General features: G+C 28.7%; 2 protein-coding genes across 2 annotated transcripts; both read left to right on the top strand.

Annotated features, from left to right (window-relative positions):
- The first annotated feature begins 7,631 nt into the window (after positions 1–7,631).
- On the top strand, positions 7,632–9,312 carry LOC115722400 (phloretin 4'-O-glucosyltransferase). The gene has a single exon (XM_030651603.2). The coding sequence runs from the start codon at positions 7,739–7,741 to the stop codon at positions 9,158–9,160; it is 1,422 nt and encodes a 473-aa protein (XP_030507463.2). The 5' UTR covers positions 7,632–7,738; the 3' UTR covers positions 9,161–9,312.
- Positions 9,313–13,006: 3,694 nt separating this feature from the next.
- Positions 13,007–14,579, top strand: LOC115722403 (phloretin 4'-O-glucosyltransferase). Its single transcript, XM_030651605.2, has one exon. The coding sequence runs from the start codon at positions 13,182–13,184 to the stop codon at positions 14,559–14,561; it is 1,380 nt and encodes a 459-aa protein (XP_030507465.2). The 5' UTR covers positions 13,007–13,181; the 3' UTR covers positions 14,562–14,579.
- Positions 14,580–15,211: the final 632 nt, after the last annotated feature.

The following is a 15,211-nucleotide window of genomic DNA, read 5'->3' as shown; positions in this document are numbered from 1 at the left end:
AAAATTACAATTTCTACTAGTATGACAGAAAATACAACTAATAAAAGAGGAAGAGGACCTAGTACAAAATGAGACATAGTTCTCAAGCTCCCACCTGGACTCAGTCCTGTTGAGAGCGTTGATGACTATCCTCGAATCACTCTCCACCATAATAAATTTAAAGGCATGGTTCTTCGCTATATCCAACGCAAAGCAACACGCTGCCACCTCACCGCATAAAGCATTCGCAAAATCTACTCTAACAGTATAAACCCAGATTACCTTGCTCAGATGATCCATTGCAACTACTGCGATACACATTGAGTCAAACCCACTTTTACGTCACAGTTCAGCTTGATCCAATCTTGCGGGGGAGGACTCCAGGCAACCGCTAAGCAGGGAGGAGAGCAAGGGAACACCGAAGCATGGTGAACTACATAAGAAGAGCGAATATTGTCAATGCACTGAAAAATATCAAACAGAGTATTATTATGTGCCTTTTCGTTTCTGATCCGCCAAATGGTGTCAACCGTTAAAGAGGCATAGAGGAACACCTCATCTGAATTGAGGCCTTTATTTTTGAGATCCCATATGAACTTGACCCAATCCCACATCCGGATACCAGAACCACAAATAGGATAGATGCCCCAAGGAGAGGATCTCCAGAGATGCATAGTCACATCACAAGATAAGAACAGATGCTCAATTGATTCTGTCTCTAAACCACATAGAGGGCACACATCCTCTTCAATAGAAAATTTCTTACTGATCTCAGCCCGAACAGGAAGAGCCTTTGCTAAAATGCACCACCAAAGGGTCTTTAGCCTTTCAGAAATTCTACTATTCCACAATTTGTTCCACATAGACGGGGCTACTTCACAGTGAGGCGCTCTGTCAAGAGCTTGGACGAGATAGGCCGATTTGCAAGAGAACCGCCCATTACTTTCCAGTGTCCAAATCCATTTATCCTTACCCTGACTAGAAGGGTTGCCCCCTTTCAAGATGGCTGAAATAGTGTCTTTGTCAAAAAGGTTGTTTAGCTTGGGGACATTCCAGGTTCAATTTTCCAACAAAAGCTCAGCTACTTTGTTCACCTTACCCCTGTTGTTTTATAATTGGTTAATAATCTTTTATAATATTATTAAAATAAAATAAATAAAACTTAATATTGAGTTGCACTAATTACATCAACGATATTACATTATACAAAGATACTACGCACTAAAAATGTCTTTTAACATTTCTCTTTTTAAATCCTCAGGTGGTCTTTTTTGAACAACTTCTTGAGTTTTTAGTATATTATTTATATATTAAATAAATAATTAGGGTTGGGCCCTAAATAATAATGGACCTAAGAATTTTATATATTAAATAAATAAAATGTGAGTATTATTATTTTTCATAAAATTTTATAAAAATACTATTGTTTTTTCAGTGCATAAAAGTATACCATATAAATTTTGAATTCTGGATTTAGATAGGCTCTAAGTACAAAATTAGCATGCCTTAGCCCAAAGCCGAACTTATAAATAATATAATATTGAGATTAAAATAGTAATAAAATATATATTATTAAGTGAATAATATATGTAAATTATATATTTTATAACATAAAAGATGTTACATGTCATATAATGTAATAAACACATAGTTATAACATTAAAGGAATTGCATTTTGAAATGAATTGTAATAAATAAATCAAATTTTGATAATATGTAATTAAATAACATAATTACATTTAGAGACACTTGAAGGAAATTTCTAGCCATGAGAAATAGTTAAAATAACGATTTATTTCACATGTGCGTTGAATTAGAAAACACCTTAGAAAGGAGATTCAAAGCTCCAAATTGGAGCTGAATATACAAACCAGTATGGAAATCTGTTCATCGTGTTTCGATGTATTTTTGGGGTTCGTATATTTTGCTCTAGGCCATTTTTATAAGAAACGTGATGAAATCGGAAGTAGCTAATAAGAGACGTTTTCACCTTTCCCTTTAACATTCTTCTTATCCTAAAATCTCTCTTACACGATTGGTAACAACTTGGGTAAGTGAGTTTTGAATTTTAAAGTTTGGCTATAAAGTTTTTTAAAACACCACTCTTCTATCTTATGGTTCACTCATTTAGACACCATTCTTCTATCTTCAAACACTAAGTTAGAGAGTTTTTTGAGACTTGATAATTCTTAAAAGCATTTCCATAAAATCCTAAGTGTAATAGATGAGAAAATAATTTTTTTGAACAAAGGTGTTGAAACCTTATTCAAACTATATTTTGGTGATCCTCCTTCAATCACTTTGGGTTATTCTTATATACTCCTATATACACTGTATTGCTTCTACATCATTTATGTATTTACTTTATTATAAATTATCATTCTTATGTTATGACTAAAAAGTTTGTGGTTAAAGGTATTAGTCACAAAATTTATAATTTAGTATGACTAAGTGTATTTTTAGTCACAATACTTGTTGTGACTGAAACTAAATTAGTTACAATTTATATTTAAATACTATGTTTTAGTCACAAGTAATATTTTGTTGTGACTAAAAATTACATTTAGTCACAAAAAAATTATATCGTGCATGACTGAAAAATTATCATAATATTTTTTTTATAGTGCATATTAATTTACATTTATTTTTATGGTCATGCTTTGAGTTGTAATTTTCATCTTCTACTTTTTTATATTATCTTCTTTATTTGTAACACTTATTTTATATTTTTTTAGTCCTTCTAAATTTTTTGCAGTTGTAATCTTCTGTCTCATTATTATTTTCTCTATATTTCCTAACAGTTTTCATATACACAATTGAGCATTTATTATAAATAATAATTATCACAAACATTTATGATAACTATTAAAAAATAATTGAAGAATAAAATATAAACTATAATATTTATACATATAATAATAAAAAAAGATATTTTTGAAATAAAATATTAAAATTTTAAAATATGGTATTTTTCAAAAAAATACATTGAAACTTTTTCCTTTTTTAATTTTACCAATTTATGTTTTTTTGGACCAAAGTGGAAAGTCTTGTACAACGGGCCAGCTCGCTCACCATATTTGGGCCGGGTTTGGGCCAATAGGGTACCTTGTAGCAATAACCCAAAACAAGTTTGAGTCAAGCTTAAGCCATATAACGCCAGAAAATTTGGTTGGAGAGTTATTAACTCGAGAAAATTGCATTGTATACCCACTTTGCTTTATTTATTTTAATTTTTACCTTCATTTCCATATTCATTGAGATATATCCACTTTGATATATGATGTTCCTCTGGCCCGGCCCTGGGCATAGGCGGGCTAGGCCTGTGCCTAGGGCCCACCTATCCCAGGGGCCCAAAAAAAATATTTACCTTTTAAAATTATACCATTTTTTTTACTGATTTTGAAAAATACCATATTTTTTTCTAAATAAGGGCCCAAAATATTTTTTTTTTCTATGGCCCACTAAAAGTCAGGGTCGGCCCTGATGTTCCTATTATATCCATTAGATTAATATAAATCATGTGCTACACTTAAGTGTAGGGGTGAGGATATATTAGGCAACTCAATCACAAAAGTGGGTAGATTTTAATAAAATATAATATGAGAGTATTTTTGATTAATGGATACAAAAAAAGAGGTATTCCTCAACTTATCCATATATCTTCACATACTTTAGCCTGAAATATAATGGGCCACAAGAAGAAAAAAAATAGATAAGGTGAGGAATACTTTTTTTTTATCTATTAATTAAAATACCTTCATATTATATTTTATTAAAAAGTATCGACTTTTGTGAGTAGGTTGTCCGATATAACCCTCACCATACACTTAAGTCTAGCACATAATTTACATTAACTTAAAAGGTGTAATGGGAATATCATCAATAAAAGTGAGTATATTTAAAAATATATGGAAATAAAAAAAATTAAAACAAATAAAGTAAAGAGGAAATTACACTCTATACCCTTTTTATATTGTCCTATTTTATTTTTACCTTCTTTTTTAAAATCTATCATTTTTACCTCTTTTTTTAAACATTGTACCAATTTTACCCCTATCACTTCAAGATACTCTCCATGTGATTCTCTTATGTAAGGGTATTTTGGGTACAATACATATAAAAAGAGGTATGTTTCAAATAAACATAAAATTAGAGGTAAATTTGATTAATTGATGAATAAAAGAGGCATTTTTCAACTTAGCCCTAAAGTAAAGTGGGTATACAATGTAATTTTCTCAAAAATAGTATAGTTGGATTCTTATTTATAAAAAAATAAAGTATTTTTCAAAACTAGTAAAAAATGTGTAATTTTAAAAGGGAAAAATTAATTGGGCCCTGGGCTAGGTGGGTCCTAGGTACGGACCTAGTCCACCTATATACTCAGGGTCGGGCCATGCTTCAACGTTCACATATTATTACCTCTTAAAATGGATACATCTCTTTATCTATTTTATTATCTTGAAAAAAAAAATAGTTTTTTTTTTTTTTATATAATTATGTATATTATAGCTATTTAAGATATCTTACAAATTTTGAGAATAATTTAAAATAATTTATAATATAGAAAACAATGTTACAATAGTCTATTTCACATGCTCATAAAATAAAAAATACACGTGTGCAACAAACTATTTAAATTTTATTTTCAATATATTAAATATTTTTAAAATTTTGTAAAATTTCTTAAATAACTAAAACATATATAATTATATAAAGTATATGAGTGTATGTGTTTACTTTAATTTTAAGAAGTGGGTTTTACTTTTTAGGATTTAATATTATAGAGTAAGATATATATGAACGTGCATGTAAAGACATTTAACGGTGACATGCACATGCATCAACAAAATTACGTACGTAATATATATTTATATATATTGCGAGTTGTGGGGTTTACCTTTTGTCATATTTTTTTTTTGTCTTATATATTGTTTGAAAAAGATTACTATTAAATTTCAACATTAAATATATATAAATATAGATATATATATATATTGAAAAACGTTAAAAGTTACCACGTACTGACACTATCTAGATTCTTATTATATTATTATTTGAACAATTATTTATGAAATATCATGTGTGTAAAGTGTTACATCACCCAGAGTTAACCCTTAAAATTAAGTGATTTATATAAAAATATATATATATTTTTAAGTCTTTATTTTTGAGTATTTAAGTTAGGTAGGCCTTAAATATAAGTTTAATCTGTTTATATCTAAAGTAGAACTTAACATTAGATCATCGTATATTTATTATTTCTCTCTATAATAATATATGACTTGATCCTACTTTGGTCAAATCTTCTTGTATATTTTAATTATTTATCGAGACTTATTCTACTCTTGAGTACATGTTATCATTTTTTCAGTCGACATGTGAAAGACATATTAAAAGACACTACCAACCTAAACTATATTGCCAACTCAAAATGATACTATATACCTAATAGTCATACTCATATATATATATACTAGTAAAAAATTACGTGCGAGGCACGTATATTAAATTTTATGCTAGGTATTTTCTATTTTATTTAAAAGTAATACAATTAATAATTGAAGAAAAATATTATTAATTATTGTTAGGTGTCATTTATGGTAGTGTAAGTGGAATCATTTCGCAGTCTTTTCATTTGTTGTTGACTTGACGTTGCCGTATTCTCGACAATATATGTGTGAAGATCAATATGATTGGAATTACTACTTACACTAATCGAATTGATCTTAAATGCTTTTGTTTAGCATATCTCTCTCTTTGTTTTTTTACATATTGCTTTTTTTTTTTTCGATTGGTAAATCTTTATATGGAATGCCAAAAACACATTAAATTAAATTATGAACATTAATTTCATATGTATTAGTTTCTCTTAAAAAAAACACATTTTTAAGTTTTAGGTATTTTGCGTATGACATCTTACCATGTGTCATTATGCTAATGCAGAAAATGTATGTTTCAATTGTAAGAATCCAATCTACACAAGTAAAAAAAGATGGTGTAATAAAGTAATTGCAGACATTAAATTTAAATAATAATAATTCAGAAAATTCATACTTACATGAAACGGTTAGATCAAAAAAGAAAAACTTTATATGATTAAATATAGTATAGAGTTTTATTTTTGACAATATTCATTATATTTAAATATAACATTTGGACAATATTCATTATTCACAATGAATTGTTACAACTAAAAAAAATACAATAATATCATAAAAATAGAGCAACCCCATTATAGAACAGTTAAAACCTATGAAACCAGTTTCGACCTGTGAAACCAGTTTTAACATTATAAAAAATCATAACAAAATATAAATGTTAATTATAAAATTAACTGAAACCAGTTTCATCAGACAATCAAATAAAAAAAAATACACACACAAAAATATATATATAAAAAAATACTAATCACAAATATAATCAAAACAACACACCATGCATACCAATATTAAAAACAAAAAATAAGTGTAAGTTTCGAACCTAGAAACAAAATAATAAAAAAGTAACTCAAAATAAAAAATTTGTAATAACATAATAAAACTATTTTTTATTCTTTTAATGAAAGTGTTTCAATGTTGATGAAACTCATTTTTGAAGTTTGTATTATTTTTAGATTATATTTTTTTATATTATTTTTTTTTTCAAGATGATGTTGATGAAACTGGGTTTTTTTTTTTGCTGCTTTTAATGAAAGAATTAGTTTTTAACAAAAAAAATAAAGAAAAAAAAAACAAACAGTAGTTTAAATAAAAAAAAAACAAGTTCAATTTCTTTTAAAAAAATTTCTAATCATTTTTTTTTATTTTAGTGTTTTATTTTTAAAAAAAGAAAATAAAATAAAAAAAACACAAATTTAAAGTTTTTTATGGCATTTCTCATGACTTTTTCCTATATTTGTAAGTTTTTTTTTTTCAAAAAAAATACCATATTTAGAATAATTAAGTTTTTATGCCATATATATCAAAACAAATCTTCATTTTCTTATATTTTTGTAAATAGCCCTCGAATAAATAGATACTGAAGCCCACAAATACATATTGAAATGAAAACCACAAATTTTGATTAAATATGAAAATTAACACAAAATAAGTTTATATTGAATATTTTCAAATTAAATTATTTTTACATTTAAAATCATACAAACTATAATGCATTTACTTGTTACAATTATACTATATCACAAGAGGAGATTGCCTTCATTAAACTTAAAAAATAAAAATAGAAAATTGCATAACATCTTCGGAGTGCTTATCCAAGTCAAAGCCATCTACCTATCTGCCACGTATGATTCCACGTGTTACAAACTAATGACTCTTGATAAATATCAGTTTAAATTCAAATATTTAATTTAAATATTTAATTTAGGATATTTATTATTATTTTATTATAGATAAATAATATTTTATTATTTTATTAAATAAAAATTAAAAGTCACCTATAAAATTCTCAAAAACCAAAAATTTTAGTTATATAGATATACTTTATATAGAATAGATATATATATATTATGTCTCTTTAATTCAAAATAATATATCTATTTAATTTTATGGATAGGTGTTATCTTAGGTCCATATCATCATAACTATTTTCACCAAATTTTTCACACAATTCATGACCCCATTCCTTATATATATATATATATACATACCATACAATAAATACATTCAAATAAACACTTTCTTCTCTACTTCAAAAAACAAACCACCAACATTTCCTCACGCGCCGCCGCATAATTACACACTTATATATATATTATATAATGAAGCCACACTTTCTAATAGTCGCATTCCCGGCGCGTGGGCACATCAACCCGGCTCTTCAACTCGCCAAGCGCCTCATCCACGATCACAACTCCCAAATCACCTTCGTCACCACTCTCTTCGCCTACCGATCAATGATCATTCAAGATTTGTCGTCGTTACAACAAAACGACATGTCGTTTGTTCCCTTTTCGGATGGATACGACAATGGCCTTGCTGACGTGGCAGATTTTGATTACTACCGAGCCGAGCTAAGTCGGCTCGGCTCGCTAGCTCTAGCCGAGCTCATCGCACAAAAATCGTACAAATGTTTAGTTTACACCCTTGGCCTCCCTTGGGTTGCTGACGTGGCGGCGGAGCAAAATATTCCGGTGGCCCTTTTGTGGGTTCAGGCGGCGGTGGTTTTCGATGTAGTTTATTATTATTTTCATGGTTTTAAGGAAATAATTCAAGAAAATATTGAAAACTCTTTTTTTAAATTGTCGTTTTTAAATCTACCACATATTAATTTTACTATTGAAGATCTTCCCACGTTTTTAGATTCAAAAAATTCTAAATTTTTTTTAGTTGAATTTTTCCGAACGCAGTTTGGAAAAATTGACGAGGGATCGAACCCGAAAATATTGGTGAATACTTTTGATGAGTTGGAAAAGGAAGCTTTAAGTTCAATTGTTGGTAAAAATTTGAGTTTGATTGGAATTGGACCTTTGGTGAGTTGTAATAGAAGTTTGTCGTTTGATGTAAACGACGTCGTTTTGTGGTTGAACTCTAAGAAGAAAACGACAGTCGTTTATGTGTGTTTCGGCAGCATTGTGGTTTTGTCAAAGGCCCAAATGGAGGAAATTGGTAAAGGGTTGTTGGGCTTTGGTTTTCCTTTTATTTGGGTTATTAGAGAAAAGAAAGTGAAAAACGACAATGAAATAGTGGAAAACGACAATGATGAGGAATTGAGTTGTAGAGAAGAGTTGGAAAAGCTTGGAATGATAGTTCCTTGGTGTTCTCAAATCGAGGTTTTGAGTAACGAGTCGATCGGGTGTTTCGTGACTCATTGTGGTTGGAACTCGACTTTGGAGGGCTTGGTTAGTGGGGTTCCGATGGTGGCGTTTCCTCAGTGGGTAGATCAGACGACGAATGCTAAGTTGATCGAGAATGTATGGAAAGTTGGAGCGAGAGTGAAACCTAACGAGGAAGGAGTTGTTGAGGGAGGAGAGATTAAGAGGTGTTTGGAGTTGGTTATGGGATTGGGAGGGAAGGAAAATGGGGTGGAAAATGGGGAGGAAATTAGAAGGAATTCCAAAAAATGGAAGGATTTGGCTAAGGAAGCTATTATGGTAGGTGGCTCTTCTCATAAAAATTTAAAGGCTTTAATTAGTGAGGTGAGTGGGGAAGTTGTAGATAATGCTTTTTCTTCAAAAGTATGATTTTGGGCAATTTTACTTTGTTTTTATGTATACATATATGTGTGGTACATATATGGAAATATTTTGTTAGACACAATAAGCATTATTAATCTATACATTTACATTGTAATACATGATATTTTGTTTTAGAATAAAGTTTACATCTATACAAATCTCTTCATATATTATTTACCTTCTTTTTAGTACATATCACAAGATAGGTGGTGGAGTCAAACTTACTAAAAGATAAAAAGAACATAATCATTAAAAAAAATGCTTATTGCCAAAATTATCAATATTTTAAGATTCTAACATATTGTACTTTTTCTTAGTGATTCTATTCTTTTCCTTATGGAGAAATTCAGTCACTAATCACTATTATATGAACATATAAATTGGGATGTTAGTTGATGTTTCCATGTTATTCTAAGAGTGAAATTAATTTAGAAAATAGTGATTGGTGTAATTAAATATTGTTAATTTAATTTAATAATTATTATATCGCTAACTATAATTTAATTTAATAATTATATCATTAATTATTTAGAAATCGTCATCTAGATAGTGTTAAGTACTACCGATATCTTATAATTAGGATGTTCGCTATGTAAGTTCAAGTTATTTTTCAAACCAAACTGCATATGTGGTTTTAACCGTACCATAAGAACTTGGCAAAATTCACATTGCAAAAATGTGGTGTGTTGCGGTACGATGCGATTTTTATAATTTCTTAAACGGCAACTATACCACAAGACCTTCGCGAAAATCACACTGTAAAAATGTGGTGTGTTGCGGTACAATACGGTTTAACAGTTTACACTATAATAATTATCAAACTTTAAAATAAAAATTAAAAAGTTAGTCTAATAAAGTTTCAATGATTACAAAAGAAAAAATATTTTATCAAACTTTTAACATCATAACATATATATTAATCAAGTTATAATAATATGTTAACAATAAAAAATTAACAAAAAATAATAAAAGAAATCATACTGTAAAAATTAGTATTTTTGTAATATATAATACAGTACAGTTTGAACTGCGATTATAAAATTCAAAACTGCAAATCGCAACCGTACTGTAAAGAATTTCAAATTATATTTTTTGTGTTGTGGTGTGATGCAAGCAGTTTGTGCTAGGGTGTTTATCAAACCGCTCAAACCGCACCACACCTCAAAAAAATATGGTTTGAAATTCTTTGCGATGCGATCGCGGTTTGAATTTTTTCTAAGCTGTGTGGTGTAGTGCGGTTTGCGATTTGAATTGTTAATATGCGGTTCAAACCGCACCGTATCACATACTATAAAAATACTAATTTTATATTTATTTAGGTCCAATATGTGAAGACCCAACCTAAACCCACTAATTATTGTATTGTTGAAACTTGAAACTTTTTTTTCATATTTATTTTCAAGCCTTATGGTATTTTTAACAAGTGTTGCTCAAACTTTGTTGTATTTGTGATAGTTTAATTATTTAGTGATAGTCCAAACCACAAAAACCGCATAAACCGCTCCACACTATTTTTTGCGGTTTTTTAATTTCACATGTGCGAGTTAATTTGAAAAAATATTCAAAAATCGTACCATTCGCACTGCAAACACTCATAATTTATGCGGTGTGAACCGTTGGTAGTGTACAATTTTATACACGTCAATAAGTTACGATCTTAAAATAGATAGTTTTTATTGTATAGTCTCATTTGGTTTTAAAAAAAATCTCTAAATAATATAAGTTTCTAAAGGCAATTTTCAAACTTGTACTACACTACCAATAAAAACTTATTTTACTCATAACAAACAAAATTTGAGGAAGTTGGGTGTGAAACTAATGTCCTATAAAATTTTAGTCATAATATATATTTTCTGTGATTAAGTGTGATTTTTAGTTAAAATAAAAAATTATTTGTGACTAAAATATAATTTTTAGATACAAATTATTACTAATTTATTTTTAATCACAATAAGTATTGTGACTAAAATACATTTAGTCACAACAAATTATAATTTTTGTGACTAGTACCTTTAATAATCACAGATTTATTAGTCACAACATAAAAATAATAATTTATAATTAATCATAATTTTTTTAAAAATAAGATTTTTTATAGTGTTAAAAAAATAAAAAAAAATTATGGTATATAAAAGTAGATATTATCTCTATTAATATAAGACCTTTTTAAAATATACTACATAGTATTCAACGTCCTAACAGTCACTAAAAATAAAAAATTTGTAATTAAAAAATATCATTAAATTTATGTTATTGATCATTAAAAAATAAAAAGTCAACTAAAAATCTAATAGTCACCAAAAAAAACCAATTTGTCGTGATATATATATGTTTCTAGTAACAAGTTTTTAGTCACCCGCCTATGTATATACAGTAGAACCTCTATTTAAGAATATTCTATTCAAGAATAACCTCTAATTTGTTATAAAAAAAAACAAGTCCCAATTTGGGCCAGTTATAAATAAGAATAACCTCTAAATTGTAATTAGTTATACATTTTCTAAGTCCCGTATTACCAAAGTACACCCCTATATAAGAATAATTACATCTTAATAAAATATATACATGTATTTTGTAAATTTATTTATATAAAATTAATAATTTTATTTTAAATTATAATACATGTACGAATATTATATTTACTCTAAAATATTTCTATTATGATATAGTATTAATGCTTATTTATTGTTATAATTGTTACATTGATATTTTTTTGTTTTTAATTTTTTTTTCTAGTGTAACTCTATTTAGTTATAAACTCTCAATTAGAATATAATTTACTTGGTCCCAAGTGTATTCTTAGATAGAGGTTCTACTGTATATATAATATATAGGTGCATCTTAACTAAATAGTCATTATAATATGTTTTTAGTCACATATATATATAGGTATAGGTATAGTTATTTTAAATGCATGTACATACTTAACTAAATAGTCATTGTAAATTTGGTCATTTTTTGTTTTTTCAACAACAACTACGTGTATAGGATTTTGAGCACTCAAGAATCATGTGTGTGGGGTTTTCGTTCTTAAATCTTTAGCTGCCGAATGTTGTCTTTTTTCTTCGGTTAGGCCAATAGACTTTTCTTAGGTTTAGGTCTGGTAACCCCTTAGGTTTTTGTACTGCGATTAATTTTATTTTTGTGATATGTTTTTGAGTATCTTTTGTTTATGTTATTGTGAATAGTCTTGTCTATACAACATAATTTTATTTTATTTTGTTTTATTGTTAGTTCGTATTCGTTGTTCTTCGATGGCTCGCTATCAAATCACTGTTAGTGGTTGGTAATTACAAGTTCTCTGCAGCTAAAAGTTGTTAGTGATGGAGTTACGTATTGAGTGCCCAGTGAAGGGATTGAATGAACTTGCTCCAATTGTTTCTACTCTTGTGTCTTCTAAATGGTGGAGAAAATTAAATGTATGTGTTCTTAAGGTTAGCACTGATATTACAATTTTTTTCATCTGATTTTATTTTAGTTTATTTTGTCAAACGATACGGGAATCATACGGCCGATTAGTTGACTCGTATTTCTAATTTTAAACTTGGTCATGTTTCCAATGGGAGAGATGTCCCGATTGATTTGCAGACTATTATTTTAAGTGATTAGTATTAATAAAATTGCATGATTTATTAAAAAATAAATAAACTATGTGTTTAAGCCCATGATAACATTTTGGTAGAGGTGAATAAATGTTAGGTGTGTGATTAAAATTTATCAAAAACACAATAACAACGTGTATCATGTTTTTTCTTCACTTATATAATATCAATAATCATCTAACTATGCCTACTCACCTAACATTAGACTAAAACATATACATTTCTTGTTTCGCATTAATCGCTTCACACTAATCACCTCATTTTGCCACAATTATTATTAATAAAGTCATCACCAATACCGACTACTATATCACTACTATAAAAAGAAGTTTTTGTTTCAATTTTAAAGTGACACAAAAACAATTTGTATCGGTTGAAATATAATTGTAGACACAATTTGTATACAACCACAATAATTTGTTGTCATGGTGCAACCTCGTTTCCTTATTCTCGCATTCCCACTACAAGGCACCATCAACCCATGTTTAAACCTTGCTAATCAACTCATTCGTGTCGCCAATGCACAAGTAACCTTTGTCACCAGTGTCAACGCGCACCGTCTTATTATGACTACACACACTGTCGCCACTACTTCAAACAATCTCTTGTCCTTTTCCCCATTTTTTGATGGGTATGACGAAGGAGTCACTGATGGAAAGGGCTTCCATGATCACTTTGTAGAATTCAAACGTCGCGGTTGGCAGGCAGTGGGAGATATCCTTGAATTAGGGTTTAAAGAAGGGCGTCCGTACACTTGTTTAGTCTATTCTATTCTTCTCACTTGGGCTGCTGATGTTGCTGCGACTCATAATGTTCCAGCATCGATGTTTTGGATGCAACCCGCGACGGTGTTTGATGTTTACTATTATTACTTTCATGGACACAAAGAAATCATATGTGCCAATACTAAAAATCATTCATTTTCATTATCATTTCCGGGGATTCCATTAACCATGAACCTTACGGATCTTCCTTCACTCATGGTTGATTCTAATTATTCTTATATTCTTACAATGTTACATGAAATGTACAAAGATTTTGAAAAGGAAAGTAACAACACGAAAATAATATTAGTGAATACATTCGATGAATTGGAGCCAGATGCATTAAGAGCTATAAACAAATTTAATTTGATTGGAATTGGGCCACTGATTACATCTAAGACATCCTTTTCATTTCGAAACTACATTGAGTGGTTGAACACCAAGCCTAAAAAGACAGTTGTTTATGTGTCATTTGGGAGTATTTTGATTTTGAAAAAGCAACAAATGGATGAAATAGCTAAAGGGCTATTGGAATTTGGGCATCCATTCTTGTGGGTCATCAAGGAGAAAAATTCATCAAGCAAAGAAGGAGTTCATGAAGATAATATAAAAAACGAGTTGAGTTACAAAGAAGAGTTGGAGAAACTTGGAATGATAGTACCATGGTGTTCTCAAATGGAAGTCTTGAGAAATGAGTCGTTAGGGTGTTTTGTGACTCATTGTGGTTGGAACTCGACGTTAGAAAGCATAGTTTCAGGGGTTCCAGTGGTGGCATTTCCACAATGGACGGATCAACAGACGAATGCTAAGTTGATAGAAGAAATGTGGAAAATAGGTGTTAGAGTAAAGCCCGATGAAGATGGAATAGTTAAAAGTGAAGAGATCAAGAGATGTTTGGAGTTAGTAATGAGAGAAAATGAAAACAGGACAAAAATTGTAAAAAATGTTAAAAAATGGCAAAATTTAACTAAAGAAGCTATGAGAAAAGGTGGCTCATCGGAAAAGAATTTAATCACTTTTGTGAAATCAATTCATCAATAAATACTTTAGTGTAACAAATACTAAGAGCATGTTTGGTATTGTTTTCTGTTTTTTGTTTTAAAAAATTGTTTTTAGAAATGAGAACAAAAAATAATTTTTGAAGTTTTTAAAACACAAGTCACGTTTGGTTAGTGATTTTTAAAAACAATATTGACCAAAAGTGAATTGGTTTTTAAAACAGAAAACAACATTTTGTTGTTTTCAAAATTCTTGTTTTTTGTAACTTTGTTTTCTGAAAACTGTTTTTAAAAAACAAGGCCAAACAAGCCAAATTGTTTTTAAAAATAATTTTCTGTTTTTAAAAACAAAAAACAGTTTTTTAGTTATGATGCCAAACATGCACTAAATCTTTATGTTTTTCTTGTCTTTTTTTTTAAAAAAAAATGTATTAAATACAAAATAAATATACAAAAATTGCTACATTGTTTGGAAATTTAAATAAAAGAAAGAGGCATAATTGATACTTATTATCTTCTACTAGGTGTTTGTTACGTGCCAAACCACGTAGTGTTAGTTTTATTTAATATTTTAGTTTTTTATTTTAATTAATAATTAAAATAGTATAATTATTTGAACGATTTGTTTTATAAAAATAAAATATGTGTCAGTATATTTAGTAAGTAAAACATAGTTGTGTTATAATAATGTAT

This window comes from Cannabis sativa, chromosome 9 (assembly GCF_029168945.1).
Source record: "Cannabis sativa cultivar Pink pepper isolate KNU-18-1 chromosome 9, ASM2916894v1, whole genome shotgun sequence".
Classification (NCBI taxonomy): domain Eukaryota; kingdom Viridiplantae; phylum Streptophyta; class Magnoliopsida; order Rosales; family Cannabaceae; genus Cannabis; species Cannabis sativa.
Note: the sequence above shows the minus strand (reverse complement) of the source record. Positions and strands in the feature narration are given on the sequence as shown.

Bases quoted from the DNA above. Each gene is read 5' to 3' on its own strand.
- LOC115722400 (XM_030651603.2), top strand. From the start codon at position 7,739: ATGAAGCCACACTTTCTAATAGTCGCATTCCCGGCGCGTGGGCACATC.
- LOC115722403 (XM_030651605.2), top strand. From the start codon at position 13,182: ATGGTGCAACCTCGTTTCCTTATTCTCGCATTCCCACTACAAGGCACC.